Source organism: Dromiciops gliroides, chromosome 5 (assembly GCF_019393635.1).
Source record: "Dromiciops gliroides isolate mDroGli1 chromosome 5, mDroGli1.pri, whole genome shotgun sequence".
NCBI classification, from domain to species: Eukaryota; Metazoa; Chordata; class Mammalia; order Microbiotheria; family Microbiotheriidae; genus Dromiciops; species Dromiciops gliroides.
The window spans coordinates 102,897,943-102,920,972 of NC_057865.1; the positions used below are offsets into that span (position 1 = coordinate 102,897,943).

Below are 23,030 nucleotides of genomic sequence, written 5' to 3' on the forward strand. Positions count from 1 at the left end.
TGTGAATTAATGTAATAATGTCCATTTAGTTTTTTCAAAAACTAAGTGTAGAAATACAGCATGGGAGAAATTTACCTTGGAAATCATTCATATGAAAAAAGAGTGAGAGTTTAGTTGAATCTAAATGAAGTATAAGCCAACATCGTGATGAAGCTGTTGTAGCTACTAAATAAGTCTTCTTAGGCTGAATGAATCTAAGCACAGTGTCCTGATAATTGGAAGTCATAGTCCTATTTTAAACTGCTAGTTCTAACACATCTGGAGTGCTCTATCCCATTCTATTCATCATATTTAAGAAGGGACCCTACAAAAAAAAACCATGTATATGTGTGTATAAACATACATATATGTATAAAAACGTGTACATATATACAACACTATATATGTATATACATGGACATGCATACACACTTGTACATACAGACTGTAATGATTGTTATGATGCCACCTGCTAAAGACTTACTATAGGAAAGCACCAACATGAGGAGAGGGCCTCTGAGGGCAGGACTATGCGTCTTTTCTTTGGCGTCAGGAAGTGACTTTGACTTGTGGGACGAAGAAGGGGGAGGCTGGCGCGCTGGCTCACTCTCTTTCCTGAGGACTCTGGTGGAGAAGGGAGCTAGGAATGCTCTCTCCCTATAATAGATGAATCTAGGCCTTTCTCTCTCTCTTTACCAAATTCTGATTCTCCTTAATAAATGCTTAAAAGCCTAACTCTTGCTAAAGCTTATAATTTATTGGCAACCACTTATTAGATATTTTAGATAGTATAGCAAGAATTTTAGCCCCTAATAATATATACATAAATGCATATATGCACACACACATTTTTATGACATTCACTGGGGTGTTTGTTCTTTCCAGTTTTTAGTTTGGGGCTTTGTAATTTACCAGGAGACAAGGTGTTTTATTTTTTCTTCCAAAGATAATGATCTTGAACCACAGCTAGTGAAAAAGCAAGAGAATAGAAATTGAAAAAATAGACACAAAAATAATTCAGATAGATAGAAGAGCCAGGAAAAAGGAGGGAGAATAATTTTTTTAAAGATGGGTGGACATACACAGAGGCAGAGAGAGAGACAGAGAGACAAGAGACAGAGATTTTCAAAGTGTCCAAGAGAGAAATAGGGAAGAAAACAGAAATGACTCAATGGTAGCTATATATTTATAACTATATCTATGACAAGTTATAAACATATTTACCTGTGACAATGATATAGATATGGATATAGATATAGATGAGATATAGATACAGGGTAGGACAAAAGTCACAAAGAGGTTTTAATATTTAATAACTCCTTTATATTTTTGTCTTTAATTTATATACCATAGCATCATACACAGTGAATATATATGTATATGTATGAGTGCATGTATACATATACACACACGTGTGTATAAGAGGTGAATTTTCATTATATGTGGAAAATAAAATCTTGTAAATGGCAAAAAAATAAAGAAAAAATAATTTTCAAAAGAAATGTTAAAATTGTGGGTTTTGGCCCACCCTGTATAAAGATGTAGAGATACTTTATAGAGATATAATATAGATAAATCCCTCATTGAGATACTCCTTTGCATAGAAAGAATTTTTACTGTATGCCGCTCCACTTAGGTTAAAACTGGTAACTATCTTCAGATACTTAAGAAGGTAGGCATAGGTCTTATATATTTCCAAAGGGGCCCTGCTGATCTCTCTCTTCATTTCTTATTTCATTTCCTTGGGTCATTCCCAAATAGGTCCCTACAGAATATGACTTTCTAGGATGTCTTTTTCTTCACCATTTTTTTCAATGCCCCTCTATGTGCAACTCTCTTGTAAATAGTCTATAGGGAGGGCGGGGTTGGGGGGCGGTAACAGACTTCTGCTAGGTTGGAGAAAAGAGAGTACAAGGTCAAAGTCTCCAGTTCCTCCTCAGTTGCTAATGCTTCCTTGAACCCTCTCTGCTTAGCAGAAGTGAGGAAGCAACACACAAAATCAGACAAATCTACCAGGATTTAAATTTTCTCCTTGAATCAGAAATGACAATGTAACTGCCACACTTGTTCCTGAGCTCCTCCAAACCTAACTAACATCCATTGTGAGGTACTGTCAGTTATGCTTAAGAAGATAAAGTCAAGAAGACATAATTATGTCCTTTCATTGGGGCACATCTCAGCATCACCTTTTTTTTTTCCCCTCTATCTGGCCAAGCTTCTTGAACTCTAGAAGACTCCAGAAATTCAAGGCTTGTGGAATACGGAGACAAACGTTGTTAGACTTCACCCAAAAGAGGAAAGTTTGGAGCCAGGTCTGGCAAGTCCAAGACAAGGGTTTCCCACTTCTGCCTGAGACTCACCTGCCCCCAGGAGAAAAATGGCCACACAGTAGAAGAGGTTGGTGTCCATAGCGCTGACAAGAAAGGGGTGAGGCATCTCCTAGATTCCAGTACATAGCTATTAGCTGAGGCTTCCTAGTCTCCACTTGGTTGTATCTCTCTGTGACTTGACACTGCCCACAGACTCCCCTGTCCATTTATATGCTTTGAATCTCCCAGAGAAATGGAGGAGAGACACTTTCTCAGCTAAAACACTCATTATCAGGGTTCTTACTGGTTCTTATGTTTGGTAGGGAGACAGACTGACACTGTGGGTTTGATATCCTCTCATCTTGTGTGAAATGCTCCTCTCCCTGAGGTACCACCCTCCCTTTCTGTGCTAATAAATACTTGAGTAACTTTCCAGTGCCTAGGAAAATAAACTTTAAACTCCTTAACAGGCAGTTATCAGAAAGGCCTCATTTCTCAAAAAGATAGAGAACTGAGTCCAATTTATAAAAAATACAAGGCATTCCCCAATCAAGAAATGGTCAAAAGATATTAAAAGGCAGTTTTCAGAAAATGAATTCAAAGCTATGGATAGACATAAGAAAAAATGCTCTAAATCAATATTGATCAAAGAAATGCAAATTAAAACAACTCTAAGATATCACTTCACACCTATCAGAGTGGCAAGTATAACAAAAAAGAAAAATGTTGGATGTTGGAGAGGATGTGGGGAAACAGGGATGCTAATCCACTGTTGGGGTGTTGTGAAAAGATCCAACCATACTAGAGAAGAGTTTGGAACTATGCCCAAAGAACTATCAAACTGTGAATAACCTTTTATTTAGGAATACCACTGCCAGGTGTCTATCCCAAAGATATCCCCCAAAAAGTGAAGAAAGACCTATCTGTACAAAATATTTATAGCAGCTCTTTTTTTGGTGACTACGAATTTGGAAACTGTGAGAAAATTATAAATAATAAGGTGTTTGGGGGAATCACACACACACACACACACACACACACTCACACACACTCACACTCACAGAGACACAGCAACACTGGCTGGTTTTGCAGGGCCAGCCCAGAGTCAGGAGAATGTCAAAGGAAATGTAGATCAATCTTCCTAACTAACTAAAGGAAGTTAACTAACTGAAGACCACCTTTAAGTCATGTCAATCAAAGGACTTGAATGTTACCAGCCAATTAGTTTGGATCAAGGTGGAGTGACCCACCTCTAACTGAGACAGGTTAAAAACCCTAGGGAGGGGTTTCTCCCTCTCTTGGCCCCCTCTTCCCTCTCCCATGCTGCTCTCTCTTTCCCCTCTAACCTGGGTATGTAGGGCTTCTTAACTTTCTGAGCCATGTGCTCTATCTCTTTACTAATATTTACTATGCTTTAATAAATGCTTAATGCCCAATGTTGCTGCAATAGCCTCTAATTTCTAAGTAACAAACATATTATAAATCCCAGCTAAATCCCCTAACACTTGGGACAATTATAAGGTGACCCTATTAGTTTTTATTTGCCACAAAACAAAGGAATGCCCATCAATTGTGGAAGGGCAGAACACACTGTGGTGTATAAGTGTAATGAAATATTATTTGTTTTTGTTTGTGTTTTTGTTTTTGTGGGGCAATGGGGGGGTTAAGTGACTTGCCCAGGGTCACACAGCTAGTTAGTGTCAAGTGTCTGAGGTTGGATTTAAACTCAGGTACTCCTGAATTCAGGGCTGGTGCTGAATCCACTGCACCACCTAGCTGCCCCGGAATATTGTGAATTAATGATGCAGCATTCTGTCCTGCTCCAAAGAAATAGTTGATATTGATTGAATAAAGACTGAAGCATGCTATTTTTACTCTTTCTTTTTTTCTTTTATTCAAGTTTTCTTATACAAAGCGCCCAACCTCGTAATGTTTTTAAAAACCTAACAAACAAAAACCAGGGAGTTCTCTGCCCCCAGAGTTGGCTCAAACCTGCTGCTCCACCTCTGCACCAGACAGTTTCCTGACCTTTATTTCCTTGCCCTCACATTCTCCAAATTATGTACAACTTTGTCCATGGAATACTGGACAAGAGGGAGAGGGCTCTCCCTACAGTTTCCTGAAATGGTTTAACTGAGAAACATTTTCCTATAGGTGCTTCATCTAAGGTACCCATTTTTATTACCTGTCTTCCTTTTCAGAGACAAACTAGAACTCTGCTCCCCTCTGCTTCTCTCCCTGCCCCCATTCCATCTTTTTAACTCTGTCCTTCAAAGAGGTGGAATGGAAAGTTCCCTCTGCATTGTGAATTGGAACAAGGAGGTCCTCACAATAGTCCAGCCTCATTCGTGATCATAGACATTTTATTATCTCTGTCTGGGTCCTTCCATTTTGTCCATTTGTAAAAGGAATAGTTTGTAGGACATGGATGCCATTTAAGGTCCCACACTGCTCTAAATCTATGATCCTATGATCTGGTGGGGCTCTTTTGTCTCTGATGTTCTAGAGTTCTAAGATTCACAAACTCAAAACCAAGCTCACCTAGCTCTGTCCTCCTGGTTTGCTTGACTTGATATCAGAATCTGACCCTGCCATAGCACTTTTGCCCAATCCTTATCTGTCTACCTAATTCATTCAGTCATTTTTTTCAGTCATGTCTGACTCTTCATGAGCCCATTTGGCGTTCTCTTGGCAAAAATGCTGGAGTGGTTTGGCATTTCCTTCTCCAGATCATTTGACAGATAAGGAAAGTGAGGCAAACTGGGTTAAATGACTTGTCCAGGGTCACACAGCTAATGTCTGAGGCCAGATTTGAATGCCTGAAGAAGAGTTTTCCTGACTCCAGACTTGGCATTGTTTGTCTCAATGTCTTTTGCTATACAAGTTATTCTCCACATAACTCACCAATGCTTTTAGGGGATAATGCCCAAAGTATCCCTATAAAGGAGGATGCTGTAACCACAAACAGACTTCCTATCCAGGTAGCCTAGAGAAGACTCCTAATAAGACCGGGTTGTTGGGTATGGATTAAGACTATGGTTTAGGCACAGAGAGGAGGTTACTCTACAGCACTGTGCTGCTGATAGCAGAGTGATATATAGCTGAGTCCCCCATACTTAAGGCACTGATGTTAAGGAAGTAGAGGTTCATGTTTTCCTGGTGGACTTTGAATTTGTCAGAGGTGTCCTTTTCCTTCTTATCACTTGAGAGCTTAAAGGAACAGATACGTTGCTTTGGCTCCGGTCCTATTTTCTGTTGCTACCAGTAAATGTAATCATAATTCTGGTCCTGGTCATATCTCAGTGCCACATCTTGTCCTGTGCCCGTGACCAGGTATCTTGGGATCTGGAGAACAATGCTATCTGGCAGACCTTTGCCGGGAGGAGAGGGAAGCTGGGAATCTCAGTTCATCAGCACATCTGACATTGATGCCAAAAGAGAAAGGTTTCAAACTTATGCCTGACCTGGTCTTCTGGGCTGACCACTCACCTGCTCCCAGGAAGCAAATGGCCACAAAGCTGAGAAGTCTGCTTTCCATGGTGGCATCAGAACAGGAGTGAGGCATCTGTGATATCCAGGTCTCTGGTTTTTTGGGGTTGAACTTCTGAGAGAGTTGGGTTCTAGGGTTCCTCATGCCCATTATCTGTGTGTGTGTGTGCATGTGTAGGCTGACCCTGGGGAAAATCACTTCACCACTTGTGCTTTCAGGACACTTTTGCAATGCCATAAGTTGCAATCTGCATTATTCAAGAAAGTCCCCACAGTTATCTCCTTACATGAACAAAAATATAGGTCTAGTTTTTAAAAGTATGGATTATTACTATTATTCCAAGGATATTTATTTAGCATTTACTATGTGCACATACTATTAAATATGTTGTCTGTATGATGCTGACAATTATGATAAGTGATGGAATCTAAATGTTGGCCAGGGCTCCTTTAAATTGCTCATGTTAGAATCCACAGTGAAGGAGGATTGAAAGCTGGCTAGGAGTTTGGTAAGTGGAAAAATTTTCAAAAGGTTGATTGCTGTGGGCAGCTAGTGGGCACAGTGGATAAATTACCAGCCCTGGATTCAGGACGACCTGAGATCAAAAGTGGCCTCAGACACGTGACACTTACTAGCTGTGTGACCCTGGGCAAGTCACTTAACCCTCATCATTCTGAAAAAGAAAAAGGCTGAATGCTTTAAAAGGTCACAGTAGCATTAAAGAACTGGTTTAGTGAGGTTGAAGGAAAGTTGGAAGGTCAGGATGCTATGATCAGATAGGGTGGTGAAGGGACAAAGTTGGAATGTTGGAAATAAAGCAGTGCCCTGTAACATAGCCCAGTGTAGGATGTTCTTGAAGTACACCTGAGGTGAAGTAGAGATGAAGTTCTATAAAATTAACAAAATAAGCAACTCAAGGAGTGATGAGATTGGGTCATCAGATGGGTTACCAATGACAAAATTGGAGCCAGTGAGGATGGTGCTGGGGGACAGGATGTAGAGGAAGAATATGAACCTGGTATTAAAGTCATCCAGGAAGATAAAACCAGGGTCAGTCTCAGGAGGGGACAATGGATTCAGTCATTTTAGGAGAAGATACAGAGAAAGAGTTTAGGATTAACAAGGGAGAGAATCCAGAACATGCATTGGGATATCACAAGGAGGCCCATTCCCTGTCCTTTTTCATAAAGTCAAGGGAAAAGGGAGAAGGGAGAACTTCTAACATAATAGCCAAAGATGTGATGACTTCCTCATAGCACCAGATTTCAGTTATATCAAGGAAGTGACAGTAGAAAGAAAATAAGAGAAATTTAATCAAGATATAGAGCAGTTTGCCCACAAAATGTAAAGAAACCAAACTGTAGTATTCCACAAAGAAAGAAGCACAATGAGAAAGTTGAAGGCATCACAGGAAGCACAGGTGTGCAATGGGAATAGGTGAGAGGACCTTTGAAAGAGTTCAGAGAGAGGGAATCAATATGAAAGTTGTACTTTAAACAATGGGATTGGATCAGTGGGTGTTGTTGGAAGCACTGGCATAGGAGACAGAAGAGACGCATATGTGAGAAAAAAACTCTGGAATGAAGAGTATATTGAAAATTAAGAGACACCTTCCAAATACCGAAAAAAATCTGAAAAATCCAAACTGGATTTACCAATTCACCTCAAGTCAATTAACATTTATTTAGTGCCTACTATGTGCCAGAAACTGTGGTAAGTTCTAGAGATACAAGTAAGGAAAAGAAATATTCATACATTCGAGGAGCTTATAATCTGATGGAGAAAAACAAGCCATAAAAGGAATTCTGAAAGAGAATGAGGACATTAGAGGGTACCTGGTGTACCTTAAGGTCTTCCAATGCTTGTCTAAGATTTCATAATCACCAGTAATACTTTATAGATTCTGGTGGCTACCTAGAAATCAAGTCATCTTTATCTTCTTCTGGTTTTAAAAAAATAATACTGCAAGTAGAACTCTGTCTCACCCCCATCCCCCCACCTGCCCAAAGCCACTGGAAGACTTCAGTGACTCAGCACCATCCCTCCTCTGATCCTCTCATCCCATTCAGTTGTCTTCACTTTGACCTATGAATTTTCCTGAAGTATCCCTGAGTGAATCACTAATCTCTCATTTAGTATTTCCATCAATCCTTTCTGCCTCTCCTACTCAGATCCACAGAACTCCATGATCCAGTATTGTTTGGTGACTCAATACCAAGCCCATATTAGTCCTAGCTAGGATGCTCATGCCAGTTTCATGGGAGTTAGTTCCCATTTTCTCCCACCCAAAACCATTGAAAATGTGCAGCCATATACCTACCCTGGAAATGGCCCCAAAAAGCCACATATAACGTCCCTGAAAGTTGAGGTTATTTATTGGGGATACAGAAGGTTTGTACCAAGACAAGGGGTGAATATGCAGTGCTGTCACACTGCTGCAGGAACAGAGCTATGGAGCTGACTGCCCCAAACTTAGAGACATGATGTTAAAGTAACAGAGGGAAACACTTTGATCTACTGGCATGGAAGGTATCAGGAAAGTTGTTTCTTCATGTTGTATTGTTTTTTTTAATTTTGTTTTTGGTTTTTGTGGGGCAATAAGGGTTAAGTGACTTACCCAGGGTCACACAGCTAGTAAGTGTCAAGTGTCTGAGGCTGGATTTGAACTCAGGTCATCCTGAATCCAAGGTCAGTGCTTAATCCACTATGCCCCCTACCAGCCCCCATATTTTTATAATAGAAGAAGATTGTCTTTGGTTTTTACCCCACTTCCTGTTAGTAGCAGTACATATTGTCTTCTTCCTGATCCTGCTCACATCTCAACAGTACAGGCTACCTGGCTGCTATAACCAGGTATTTGGGTGTGTGAGTGACTTTTGCCATCTGTGAAATCTGTGATGGAAAAAGGCAGAAGCTAAAAAGATCAGCAGTAAACTGTGGGGAAAAGCGTTCAAACTAGGTCCTGGCAAATGAAGGTCATGTATCTATGCTGATTAGTAAAAACTTCCCTACTCTGAGGAGTCAAACAACCACACAGCAGAAAAGCCTGGTGCCCATGGTGGAACCATGGTTGCAGTTGGGGCATACCTGAGTGGGTAATGCTCAGTCATTTGGTATTTCAGAGATGAAGCTTGGGGCACTGGGAATCTCTTTTGCCCTTTGGATGGTATCTAACTGTGATGTCACTGGGTTTCTTAGTTTACACTCCACAAACCCCAGCCACCTAAGCAATATTTGGAAATATCCCTCCCCCTTCTTGAGTCATTCTCATCATTGCCTTTTACATGGCAGCATGAGGCTAAAATGGTCTTTTGAGCATCTGCCACATGGGAAGAGCTCAATTAAATAATTGTTGACTGGTTGGTTAGTCAATCAACAAACATGATTTAAGTACCTTTATGTCAGGCACTGTGTTAATCACTGTGGGAACAAAAAGAAGCAAAAGACCTCTGTTCTCATGGACCTCAAATTGGAAAGGGGGAGAATATATGCAAACGAAGATAAACATACAATCTCTAGACAGGATGAATAGGAAATAATTAGGAGAGGGAAGTCACTATAACCAAGAGCAATTAGGAAAGATTTCCTGAAAAAGATGAGATTTTAATTGGGAATTACAGACATCCAAATTTGGACAGAGTTGTGTTCAGTATGAGAAAGGTCCCATTCCTAAATACCTAATGGGGTTAGTCTATCTGCTTGCATCATGACACATGGATATGTCTGCTTGGTTTGACATGACCTGTATCTTGTTGCAAGCATCTTTGTTCATCTTCTCTATTGAACACAAGATTTTCTGAACTCAATCTTTTATCTAGGATTGCTCAGTAGTTCATCATACACCATATTAATCCCATCTAGAATGTACTCAAACAGACCTTCCCTTATCATGTACTTTCTCAATCAGGATTCTACATAGATTCCATGGAACCCCTTGTCATCCATGACTGAAGTTTAGGGCTGCTTGCAGGGACAAGACACCAGGGTTACACCCCAGCACCAGATATTCATCTGTTTCCCCTTTACTATCCAAAGCAGTTCCCCTTGCTCTTACTGAGAATCCTCTGAATTCTAGAGGCAAGTGGGATTCTACTATCTCTATTTTGACTAGTTTTATCACTACTCAGCTCATTCTCCTTCCCAACATTTATTTTATCTCCCAGAGAGTCATTTGCTGTTCTCTTGAAGCTTCCTTCACGTTTGGCTGGGCAGGGGACAACAATTATGGGAGTGGTGATTGTCCTTCTTGTTGATTGTATTTATTTCCCTCATCCCTTGAATTCACTAGAGTTCCTAAAATATGATTTAGGCTTTAGTACTAAGGGCTCTTTTTTTTTTTTACTTGTGTCAAGACACCCTACCCAACCTAATCTCCCTGCCTCACCTCAGAATGTCTCCCATAGCAGATATTTCCAAACTCCTCTACAGTTTTAGTGGAACCACAGAGCCCCCTAGTGGTCAATGGAACAGTCACCAAGCACTAGTATTTCCGGCTTTCTCCTGGCTGCATCTCCAGCCAGGGTCAGAACACTTGTGGTCAGCACTGTGACTCGCCTGCATGCTTTTCGGCCATTCTTTCCTTACTGCCCATCTGGGCTAATCCTCAGATGCCTTGTTCATTTTGCCAGATTCTCCCATCAAACTCCCCACATCCCCACTCCCACAGTCACCTCTTTCTCAGCTGCTCACCTTCTACCCTCCTCCATACCCCAAATTCCCCCCAACATTCTCCTTTTATGATCTTAAAACTTCTCTTCACCATTTTCTTCCCCTCCCATTGATAAGAAGGGGCACACATAGGCCTTTCAGGACTCAGTAAAATGAGAAACTGTCACTGAAATGTACCCCAAGTCAGTTGTGGAGGGTAAGACTCTCACAGACAGCCCAACACAGCCCAGCCTCCCAGGCCAGCAGAGTCATTGTCTTGAAGAGGGCAAAGAGGGCAGCTTCTCAGAAAGTTATAGATAAGCTACATCCCTTCCCACCCTCAACCCTCACCCCATCCCCATGGCCCTGAGGGGAAGTATACTTTGGATGGAGGGATGATTCTAGAAGCTGTGGAAAGAAGCTTTAATCCAAAATCTCCAGGTGACATGTAGACTACATTTTCTGTTAACTGTCCCTTCCTATATTTAGAGGCATCAAGTTTGATTTCTGCTCCTCTTCCTCAAACTGCACTGTTGGCAACTAGTGGAAGAGTGAACAGAGTGTTCAACAGTGGGTCACCAAGACCTGAATTCAAATATTGCTCCGCACCCTTGACCCTAGGCGAATTTTTTACCATCTCTATCAGTTTCCTTTACTACAAAATGGGGATAATAAAAGCACCTACCTCCCAGGGTACAAATACAAAATAAATGTGTACAAAGAAAATTGGTAGGGGCACTGACTGCTAGGAGAATCAGGAAAGGCCTCTTATTGGAGTTAGTACTTGAGCTGAGCCTCTAAGGGAGCTAGGAACTCTAAGAGTTGGTGGGGAGGAAAAAGAGTGAGTATTCCAGGCATAAGGAACAACAGCCTCTTCAAAGGCAAAGAGAAAGGCTATGGAATCCCAGTTAGCAGTCTATTTTCAGAATATATGAAGATGAATAATACATAAACAACCTATAAATCAGCCAGATTATAAAGACCTTTAAATGCTTGAGGGGTTTATATACTATATTTTAGAATAAAAATGAGAGGGAACCACTAAAATATCTTGGATTCATTGAGGTCAGTTTATACTTTCCAGAAAACACTACAGAACATAACTGCAGGGGTGTCTTTCTCCCTTTCTGAGTAAATGTTCACATACCTGGAAAAAGACTTTGAATTCTATACATCTCTTTTGTTCACTTATATAACCTGAATGTTTAGACATGAAATAAACATTTGCAAGGCCGACATAAAATAGAAGTTGGTATTATAGAGCAAAGAAAATTTCAAGTGAATTTTGCAGTCAAATTTAGACTTGACATAAGGAAAAATTTCCTAAAAGTTAGACCGATCTAAAAAAATAATGTGTAGCATCAAGTGTTATTAGATTTTCCCTTACCCCTCTGGGGACCAATTTTTAATTAGGGAGTGCTAGCTAAGTGGCTCACTGCAATATTGGGGCAAGGAAGGAGACCAGCAGCCTCCCTCAAAACAGAACAAGATTTATTTTAACAACAAGGAACTTAAAAAGAAAACAAACAGGATCAGTAGGATCAAGGGAAAGGAAATAAAATGGGGAAAGCGAAATTATAATACCTGAAAAAATACCACCGCCCAGGAATCAGCTGAAAATACGCAGCAGAACGCCTGTCGCTTTCCAGCTTCCACCTCGAATGCCCAATTCTCCTCCCCCAAACCTAGAAACTCCCCACACAGCCCCAGCCAATTGGCTGGCTGCTCTCACAGTCACATGACTGCCCTCACTAGGCTTCCAATCATTATAATTTTGCCAGGCCCATGTAGGCCTTGGCGAGTGGTGATGACGTGAGGTGCCAGAGCCCTGGCAATGGCTACAACCAGTGGGTGGAGCACCGTGCAGTTTGCAGAGCCCCAGGCCAGTGTGCACTGACTAGTTCAGCTAGGCAAAAAGAACCTCAGTCCTCAGGGCACAAAAGACTGATGCAGCAAGAGTCCCAGAAAGCATTACATTCTCCAGAGTTTCTAGATGTATTTTCTCAGCAACTCACAGCAGTGAACCCTGGACTGCTTGCTATCTGCCATGGGAAAGCTCACCTAAGGAATTATATCCAGACTCTATGTTTGGAAGAGCTTAAGGAAAAGCCTTGAGAAATGTTTGACAAAGTAGACTGTGGTCTAGGTTACAATATGCAATATTAGAAGTTGGCAGAGGAAGCATAACATACTGGAGAGAGTACAGAGCTCAGTTACTTAGCAACTGTGTGAACAAGGGACAAGTCCCCTTAACTTTCTAAGCCTCAAGTTTTTGAAAGACAGTGAGGTGTAATGGACAGAACAGTGGAAAAGGAATCAGGAAGGCCTGGGTTAAAATCCTATATTAGCTGTGTTGCAATTATGTGCTGATACCTGTTGAATGATTAGAGTACAAAGGCATCATAGGGGAACGTGAAAGAATCACAGGGATAGAAATTTAATTCTGGCAACACAGTTAGAGCTGTATAGATTAGTCCTACGACTAAAGCGTAAGTCCCTTTCTCATATATTTGAAAACTTCTGTGGGTTGAGTAAAATTTTTAGATATTTTGTGAGAAGAAAAGTTATCCCAAATTCCTTTGGGCTCCTGCTTTATGTTGTCTGATGTCACTTCCTTCTTCTTTTAGGCACCAGACTACAGTTCTGCCCCATCCCTCATTTAGCACATGCCCCAGAGTAAAGAACTCTCCTAGTCATAATTGTGGTTTGCCTTCCTTTACAGTCTTATTCAGATGAGTGTGAGAGAGGAGAAGCTAATGTTTTTGCTTTGGTATGTGATCCAAGTTCCTCACTGTGTCACTGGCACTGCAGAAATAGAAGCCACTGTCACTGGGATTTATACCAGTCACTGTCAAAATGGAGGACTTTGAACCCTGGGGACTGATGCGGAACTTGGCTGCATCAAAACCCTTCTCATAGTCTGGGGGAGAGTCTGGATTGGAAATGGCGATCAGTACCAGGCTCTGTTCTGGAAGCTGTTGATACCACATAGTGACTGGAACATTGAAGTCGATCAGATGACATTGGATCTCTACTGAATCTCCACTCCTCCATATCCCTTGGTGTGGCATTTGTGAGATGAAAGCTCCAAGCCCAAAGCCTGGTAAAGAACATGTCAATGAGCACCATTGGTCTGAATTCAAACAAATCAATAAGTAAAAGCTTCTGCATTCTCCTTCCACCCTTCATTCCTCAATCCTCTCCCATCAACACATTGCCCCCTAATAAACCAGAATCATGATTTAGTCTTAGCTTGAGGAGCATTTTCCCCATCAGAACCTTCCTATACTTTTCCTTTTCTCCTGGCTAGTGGCTATAGTCCTCTCATGAACCCCTCACATATTCTAGAAGACATGGGACTTCTTCCCTATCACCCTCATCATTTTCCTACCAGGTCTTCAAGTTCTGTGCACTCACTGGGCCCAAGAAGCAATAACAGTCTCAGCATGCCTATTATTTGTTCTCTCTTGTTCTCTTGGTTTCTTCAAAGAAGAGATGATGGATCAGGCCATGGGAGTTATTCTTCATTGAGCTCTTCTTTCTTTCTTGCCCCTCCTCTTCCTCTAGCAATATGGTGAATTTCTACAAAATCATAGGAAGATTCCAGTCTGCCCTCTGGTGGAGCACTATGAGAAGTGAGAGGCCCTCTCCAAGGTCATTATTCTCATTTGGTAATAAGACAGTGCATGTGAGATCATCTAGCTTCATCTCCTTTTAGGGAAGAGGTAGTTGAAACCCTGGGCCATCACCAGTCATCTTGACTTTTGTCTTGCCACTGGACTCTGATAACTCTGGAGAAGAGAATGAGGCTGGTGACTTTCTACAGTTCTCTCTCACTGAAATAAAATCCTTTTGCAGGTTAAGGCATCGTTTTCATTATTTCATTGGTCAGCTTCAAGAAGGAAAGAATAACACAAACATTTGAAACCCACCTTGGTCAAATGACTTGTTCACAGAAGTAGCAAATAATAAACTTGTTATTCAAACATAAGTCTTCAGATTCCAAATCTAGTACTCTCCTATAAATCTCTACTCAGAATCAACAGATTATTGTATACAACTGTTAGGTCATGGTCTTTCAGAGTTGGTTATTCATCCTCATTCTCTGAAAGTAAATGTTTGGTACACTTTCTGGGAGACAAAATAGAGGTTTTATAGCTTCTGTCCAATGGTTGCTATGAAGTATGTTTTCAACCCCACACTTTCTGAACCCCATAGAACTAATTCGCTAGTGATTTCTTAGGTCAAAGTCCAGATTCTTCCAATCCTGAGATTAGTTACGTAAACTTTTGTCTGAGGAAAAAAAAAACAAGCAAAAACAACTCCAAAGAAATATCTTACAATGTTTAAAGATTTTCTCAAAATGTGGTTCTTTGACTTTCTGGAGACATGTAAATGATAAAGGTTGAATCTTGAAATAAAAACAAGTTTTGGAAAAGCTGAAAACTGTTTTCAAGTTCTTTACAATATTTGAAAGTGATAGACTTTTCAAAAGTTTTCTCCATGGAAAAAAAATCCACCTGATCTAAAATTAGATGTGGATTTGAAAAGATAAAGCTTTAATATACCTTAGAAAATTACAGCCAATGTGCATTTGCACAACATGAAATCACCTCTCTCTTCCTTCTTCCAACATGACACCTAAAGAAATGGGCATGAAAGACCTATGATCTGGGGAGCTGAGTGACTCCAGAGGGTGTTGAGTTCTAGCACTCTTGGTTTCCACATGCATAATCCAGGAGTTTGGAGGATCCTTAGAGGAAATCTAATATAACCCCTTCCTATTCCACATGAAGAAACTGAGACACTGAGAAACTGAATGTCTTGCCTGTGTCCACACAGGTAATAAATAGCAGATTCAAGATTTAAACTCAGTACCTTTGACTCCAATTTCAGGGCTCTTTCCATTATACACTACGCTAACTCTGGTTTTAGGAGAAAGAGAAGAGACTGGACATTAATTCTCAAAGGTTAAATAGCCTCTTTGTTTGTTTGACTAACAAGACTCATCTCCCTGAGTTAAAATCTGGCCTCAAACATTTACTAGCTATATGAGCCTTGGAAAGTCTCTTAACCTTGTCTGCCTCAGCTTTCTCATATATAAAATGAGCTGGGGACAGAAACGGCATGGTCCCAGATAGGGTCATGAAGATTCAGACATGATTGACACATGACTGAGCAGCAACAAGAATCCAAAGTTCTAGAGCAAGGGGCATAGACTCATCCTATCTCTTTCAGCCACACTTCTTCTGAATTTTATTGTAGGTACAAGAAAGGAAACTCTTCTTATTTTCCACCATTTCACATGCTCGTGTCTTATCACAGGGAAGGTTAAAAACTAGTACAAAACCATTAACTGATTTACTCCCCAAAATACCTGTATGAGTTAAGTTTCCCTAATAACTTTCTGTGGACCCAACTGAGGATCAGAGATGACTTCTCCTCACCCAATGACTATGATCCTAACCTTTGGTTATTTGATCCTCTTTGGGATTCCTTCTCCATAGCATCTATAGAATGTTCCATGTTCAGCCATGAAGTGGTTAAAGTATAACTATACTGCAAGGTGAAGGATTTGGAGCATACGAATGATATGCTAGTAGGAAATGCAGCTCTACAGTTTTGTTACATAATCCAGTATGAATGAGTTTAATAGATTTATTTATTGCACTTATATTTCCAACCTAGATTTATGAGTCATATATTCCAGTATTAATTCAAAGACTTTTATACAATAATCAGACTTGACATCAACCTTTCTAAAGGTTCCTAATTTTTTTTCACGTTAACCTTTTCTCCCTCTCCTCTTGAGAGGCAGGCTGATGTAGTGCTTTGGTGTCAAATTTAATTAGAAACTAGGGTTGACACTACTCCATACATCTGCAGCTAGGTGGAAGAGTGGATAGAGCATCAGGCCTGAAATCAGGAAGGCTCATCTTCCTGAGATCAAATCCTTCCTCAGATACTTCCTAGCTGTGTGACTACGGCTAAGTCACATAACTCTGTTTGCCTCATTTCCTCATCTATACAATGGACTGAAGAAGGAAAAGACAAACCACTCCAAGATCTTTTACAAGAAACTCCCAAATGGGGTCATGAAGAGGTGGGTATGACTGACAATGACTAGAGGAGAACTCTATACGTTAGAGGTTCCATAGGCTGCATGTTGATTTGGTTTTTAAATGTAGCATCAAATTTTATTGTATGTTTATTTATTTTGTTTATTATTTTCAAATTAATTTCTAATCTTGTTCAGGTCCAATCAGAAATGTACGGAAGCTTAGAAACCTTTGGATCAAATCCTATATCCACTACATACTACTTGTGTCACTGACTTGCCTCCTGGTATTCTTGCCAGCTCTCAAGGACTCTTACTTGCATAGAAAGTGCTTGGTTAATCTGTAGAGGAATTAGGAGTTCTATATAAAAATGAAATCACAGGTCCAGTACCTATCCCTTTTGGAAAAGTTACATTGTGATAAATTATTAATTATATATTATTAATTAAAATAATTATATAAATTACATATATATTTATTAATCTCATGATTAATTGGGGAAGATATTATTAGTTTTTCACAGTGGCAGGGCTAGTAAGGAGAGGAGAGTATGGATCTGGGACAGCTGGCATATTGGTCTTCATTATATAAGGAAAAATCTCACCTCAAGAAATCTCTTTTATTTTCAGCTCTCTGAGATCTCTACCTCATTCTCCTTGCCAACAACTTCTTTGAAAATGGAAGGAATTTATGTTATGGTGACCAAGATATTAGGATAGCCTTTGGAATGAGATTATATGACTGCATCTCCTAATACTTATGCCCCAGGAAACATCCTCTGTCCTTTCTTTCCAACCACCTCCACCACTGATTCACTGGTTGCCCAGGACCCTGCTGTCTTCCCCCACAGCTGTGGTTTCCCTCTGCTCTATCAGAATCCCTCACCTTCTCCACATGTGAGTAAGAGAGGAAAAGCCAAGGTTCTTGTTGCAGACTTTGATCAAGTTCTCTCAGTGTGTCACTAGCACTGCAGAAATAGAAGCCACTATCTTCTGGAATCACACCAGTCACTTTCAAAGTGGAGGATTTGGATCGTAGTGAAGTAATATGGAACTTGGACTCATTAAATCCCTTTTCATTCGTGGCATCAAAGCCCTCATTCTTAATACCAATAAGTACCAAGCCCTGCTGTGGAAGCTGCTGGTACCATAGCATGGTGCTGAGTTGACCCTTCTGTTCACAATCAATCTTCACGGAGGCCCCTTTCCTCCAGATCCCTCTGCTTGGGTGCTGAGAGATGAGTGTTGCAAGACCACCACCTAATAGAACAGAAAATGGAGAGATAAGAAAAAGCACCTTGTTCTAGGCTCAGATGAAACCATAACTGGGGAATTCTGTTATTCCTGCTGTTTTCTAGCCACCATTTCCCCAACCCTTCTCTACATCATGTCAGAACTCCACACTGTCATGTTACCTTTCTAGTACTTTTCTCTGGAGGGTAGAATGGAGGCTCCCCCACCCTATACTTTGGTTACTATCTCAGCTAGTGCCCCAATACCTGTCAGTACCCCAGCTCCTCTCCCCGTTCTTTCCCTAGGACCTTCAGCAAATCATCTTGACCCCCAAATCAGTAGATTTCATAGGACATACTAGGCCCCAAGAGCAACAGCAGGCACAGCATTTTTTCTTCTTGGCTCTTTTGCTGTGGGAAGAGGCTGAGTTGAAGAGGATTCTTCGTATTTCTTTCCCCTCCTTTTCTTCTGTCCCCTCCTCTCCTCCAATTTTGTTTCCAATGGAAACAGAGAGAAGCTATGGTGTGTCCCCTAGTGGAAATGGGGGAAAACTTCATCTAGAAAACAGCCTCATTCACCAGACCTCTCTACCTAGCCTATCCTATGCTTCTATATAGGACCCTAGAAAGTTGGAGTAGGAAGGGACCCATTAGATGAGGAAACCTGAGCCTTGAAAGGCTTGGTCACTTACACAAAGTCATTTCTTTTATGTGTCTAAGGTAGTCTCTTAGATGGCTTATTTACCAGAGAGCTCTCATCCACTCAGCCATTTACTCACCACAACAAAATCTGGTTCCTTCAGTAGATTCATACATGGATGTGCAGATCATGAATCTCAACCTGTTCTATCCTGAGAATAAAGGCTGAGACCATTGCTTGGGAGAAAAGGAGGATGGCTGATAGCTTTTCTCCAGGGGTTTCTTTTCATTTATATGGCTATAAGCCTGATGGAAAAGGCAGCTTGTACCCTGTTGGGTAGAATTCTGGGCCCAGATTCAGAAAGACTCATCTTCCTGAGTTCAAATCAAGCTTGAAAGAAACTATTATTTTCTATTTTATTAATAATCCATTATTGAGTTTGGATCCAGCTTTTTTATTTGGTTATTTAATGGCCAGCCCCTGTATAAATTCAGTAAGTCTCTGAAAGAGTTGACCAATTGCGGGCAGCTAGGTGGCACAGTGGCACAAGTACCAGCCTTGCATTCAGGAGGATTTGAGTTCATATCTGGCCTCAGACACTCAACACTTACTAGCTGTGTGATGCTGGGCAAGTCATTTAACCCTCATTGCCTCACACAGAAAAATAAAAGATATGACTGATTGATGAAATATCCATAATTTGGGGCAAATATATCCCTCAATCTTGCGCCAGACCCCACCCAACTAGGAGACCTTCTGTTTAGAGTGTAAATAGAATAAGTCCAGGTGAGGTCTTGCCCCAAGGAAATGAACCCCTTTCTGTGTAACCCTCCACTAGAATTTAGGGTGACCCATCTCATTGAAAGAGAAAAACAATCAGAGTAGTCTGGGTGGAAATGTATACCCCTGTCCAGATTGCTGGAGGCAACTGAGTCTCATGTTCAAGTCATGTTCTCAGCAGGAGCTCAAGGCTCCTAGCCCACATCCTCATTAAACTCCACCAATTAGTGTTGCCTTTCACTTACCATGGGCATCCCTTTTTACATAGGTATTTAAAGCATTCAGTGTCTACCTTGGGAATTTTTGGTTTTCCTAGAGATCCACTGATCATCACTTTATTGATTATTAGCCAACAGATTAATACACTAATTACTAATTACCTAGAAACTCTCTCTCTCAGGTTTTTCAATAGTCACATGCTTCAAACACTTACTAGTTCCGTGACCCTAAGCAAGGCACTTAACCCTGTTTGCTTCAGTTTCCTCATTTGTAAAATGAACTGGAGGAGTAACTGGCTAAACACTATAGTATCTTTGCCAAGAAAACCCCAAATGGCAAATACAAAGACTCAGGTATGACTGAACAACAATCCTAAGAGAAGTCTTCATTACCCCTGGCCTGGGCAATGATAAGAGCCTTCAAATTGTTCTGCCTTTACCCATGCTCTACCTTTGTAAACCAATCCTCCAATTAAATACAAAAAATAATTTTGCAACATAAGTCCCTTCATGTCATTGGCCTGTTCCCTTATCCTTGGGGATTCTTGATTACCTAGAGAATAAAATCCAAACTTCCCAATTTACAATTGAAAGGCTTTTATTCTGCCTCCAACTTCTCTTCTTGAAGCCAGTCAGCCTGGGATCCTGTCTCCTACCTCCTACTTGGACCCAGCCGGTACCTTTTGTAGTTTTAGAATATCTTTTTGTTTCTTGGTATTCTTAGCTTCAAGATTCAAATCAGTTGCCATCTTCTATAGGACACCTTCCCTGATTCCCCTTCTCCTCCCTCAAATATTCTTGCACATTACCATATGTTGCCATACTCCCAGTGTTGTCAGATGAAAGTGCAGGGAACACATCATATCAAACACATTTAGGAACACAAGATTCATAAGGCCACAGTAAGTATAGATCTAGGGAAATTCACACCTCTGATGCTGAACAGCTTCCATATTCAACATTTATTAGATTTTCCAGTGATGCCACTGGATAAGTTACTTTTTTTGGCAATCTCTATCTACTGGGTATCTGCTGTTCCTCATCTACAATTCCCAATTTTTCTCTGTAAGAAAAGGCTCAGACAAGGGGCAGCTAGATGGCACAGTAGATAGAGCACTGGCCCTGGAGTCAGGAGGACCTGAGTTCAAATCTGGCCTCAGACACTTAACACTTACTAGCTGTGTGACCTTGGGCAAATCACTTAACCCTAATTGCCTCACTAAAAGAAAAAGAAAGAAAGAAAGAAAGAAAGAAAGAAAGAAAGAAAGAAAGAAAGAAAGAAAGAAAGAAAGAAAGAAAGAAAGAAAGAAAGAAAGAAAAGGCTTGGACAGCCCTGTAGCTTGATAACCCCAGGTATGATCTCTACTTTTTTCATGTGTTGAGCCTCTGACAAGAATAATAAGAACTCAAGGACCTAGTTAGCTCAAGGAACCCTTAGATACTGTATTCTACTTAGCCACTGTGCTAGATGGAGGCAGGAGGACAATTAGGAGAATCAGGTGTGATCATCACCGATTCTATCAGTCTCAGCTGGCATGTTCACACCAAGCCTGTCATTTGTTTTTATATTACCATTAGTTTCATTGTTTATGAATTTTATATTCAGTAACTTTAACAATTATTTAATTTGAGGAGATGGAATTTAATCTTTAGCAAAATATGAGTATGCACTATTGGAAGAGGACTTTTTTCCAAATTATTATATAAATGATATTTTATCAACTGGTAGGATTTCTGTACTTAGTTACTTGAAAGATAATTGAAACATAAGTTGAAATTTAATTACTTAATTGGGAGATATATAGAGATAACCCAGAATGCACTAGAGCTCATGATGGTAAAATTAAATGTAAGAATGTATCAAGTAACAAGCCAAGGGGTGGCATGAACATGGGTGTATCAAACACAAGATTCCACACTTTCTGCTACACCTAAAATGTTCAGTACCTATCTTTCCATACACACAATTTCTCCAATCCACGCCAACACAAATCTATCAGCACCCATCGCCACGTGTCTCTCAGACCTCTTGATGTCCCTTTACATCCTCTATGGTCAATGAGGTTACCTCTCCATTTATTTGCTCAATACCACTAAATTTTTCTCTCCTGGACCAGTTCCATATCTTGGACTCCAAGAGCATTTAGAAGCTCAGCATCTTCTGTCTTCTTTTCTTTCCTGAGAAGAGATTCTAAGGACAACTAGGAATCCCAGCTCTTTGGTCCTCTTTTTTCTTAAATAATGAAGATTTTCTATTTTTTTCCCCAAGAAAGTACCTGTTTGCCCCCTAGTGGATTTTTATGATGACTTCCCCTAAGATTTCCACTCACTAGTACTAGCTATTCCAACATAGTATCATAGAACCAGAATTTACCTAAGAAGAAAGGATTCTGAAGATCACAATCCTTATTTTCCAGAAGAGGGAATGAATCCCCTGAGAGGCTAAATGAGGTGCCATCATGGGCAGAAGAGGGAAGGTCTTTTTCCTCTCATATACTCCTCTGGCAGCCTAGTGAAACCTATGAATAAGGAGGTTTTTAGAAAAATCTTAATTGAAGGAAATTCCAAATTTCACTTAGAGGTTTCTGAAAATAAAAATGTACTTAATTTTCCCATCAAAGTTCACAGACTATGAAATGCATGTGTGTATGTATATTTATATATGGATAAATGTGTATATATATTTATATATGTGTGTGTGTACATGTATATATATATGTATGTGTATATATACAAACACATATATATCTTAACCCTTCTTTATGTCATACAGTCTTTGGCAATCTGATGAAACCTTGGGACACTTAGCAGAAGAATGGTTTTTTTAGCCTTAATTCTAAATTTTAGTTAGAGATTACTGACAATAAAGATGAAATATTTTTCCTCATTCCAGGCCACAACTCTGTGAAATGCATACATGGACCTGTGGCCAAGCACCCTTGATTTAAAAGAATACCCTAAATGACTAAGTGAAGATAGTGATCATGCATTCAGCCTTCTACCAAGAGTGACCAGCTTCTTTCCCTTGAATAACTGTTGTGTGTCTCTTCAGAGCTAGGGGTTAGATCTCAATAAGAGTGAGTACTGTGGTCAATCCCCGGGAAATTGTGAGGGCCATTTGACAACTGTTCTCTATATGCTTTTGTGTTCAGCCTCAAACCTTTCAACCCCTTTAGAACAAAATAGACTAACTGAAAAAAGAAGGCTACCTCCTTTTCCTGAAGAATGGGAAAGCGTGAGGCCTGGGAAGTGAAATGCACAAGACTCTTGAGGATTGGTGGTTATGTGCAGGAATTAGAATGTTTCATCCTCATAAAGGAAGTTACTCTCCAAGGCTGTGACTGTGAATTTCATGCTAGCACAGAGATATGTTGTTTCATCCCCCCAACAGCCAGGGAGCTGATGTGAAGCTAACAGAAAGAGGTAGTTGGCTGCAATAATGGAAGCTACTATGGATGTATTTATCCTTTATAATGTCCTTGTTGTAGAAACAGAGAAGGTTTTTGGTCCTTGGTCTAGGCCTTTTGGGTACCAAAACATAATGTCATCTCCTTGATCCTGGTCATATCTCAAAGTCACCACCTGTCCTGTTCCTCCAACCAGTAATCTTGGGGTCTGAGAGATTTCACAGTCCATTGAGCCTGTGAGAAAGGAGAGAGAAGATATAATACTTATCC

At 40.4% G+C, this 23,030-nt stretch overlaps 2 gene segments (V, D, J or C); both read right to left on the reverse strand.

Moving 5' to 3' along the window:
• Positions 1–13,178: 13,178 nt before the first annotated feature.
• On the reverse strand, positions 13,179–13,928 carry LOC122728777. The segment is given in 2 exon segments: positions 13,179–13,525; positions 13,843–13,928. Coding segments are annotated over 2 exon segments (378 nt in total).
• Positions 13,929–14,284: 356 nt separating this feature from the next.
• LOC122728778 lies at positions 14,285–18,165 on the reverse strand. The segment is given in 3 exon segments: positions 14,285–14,317; positions 17,370–17,743; positions 18,075–18,165. Coding segments are annotated over 3 exon segments (438 nt in total).
• Between the last annotated feature and the right edge of the window lie 4,865 nt (positions 18,166–23,030).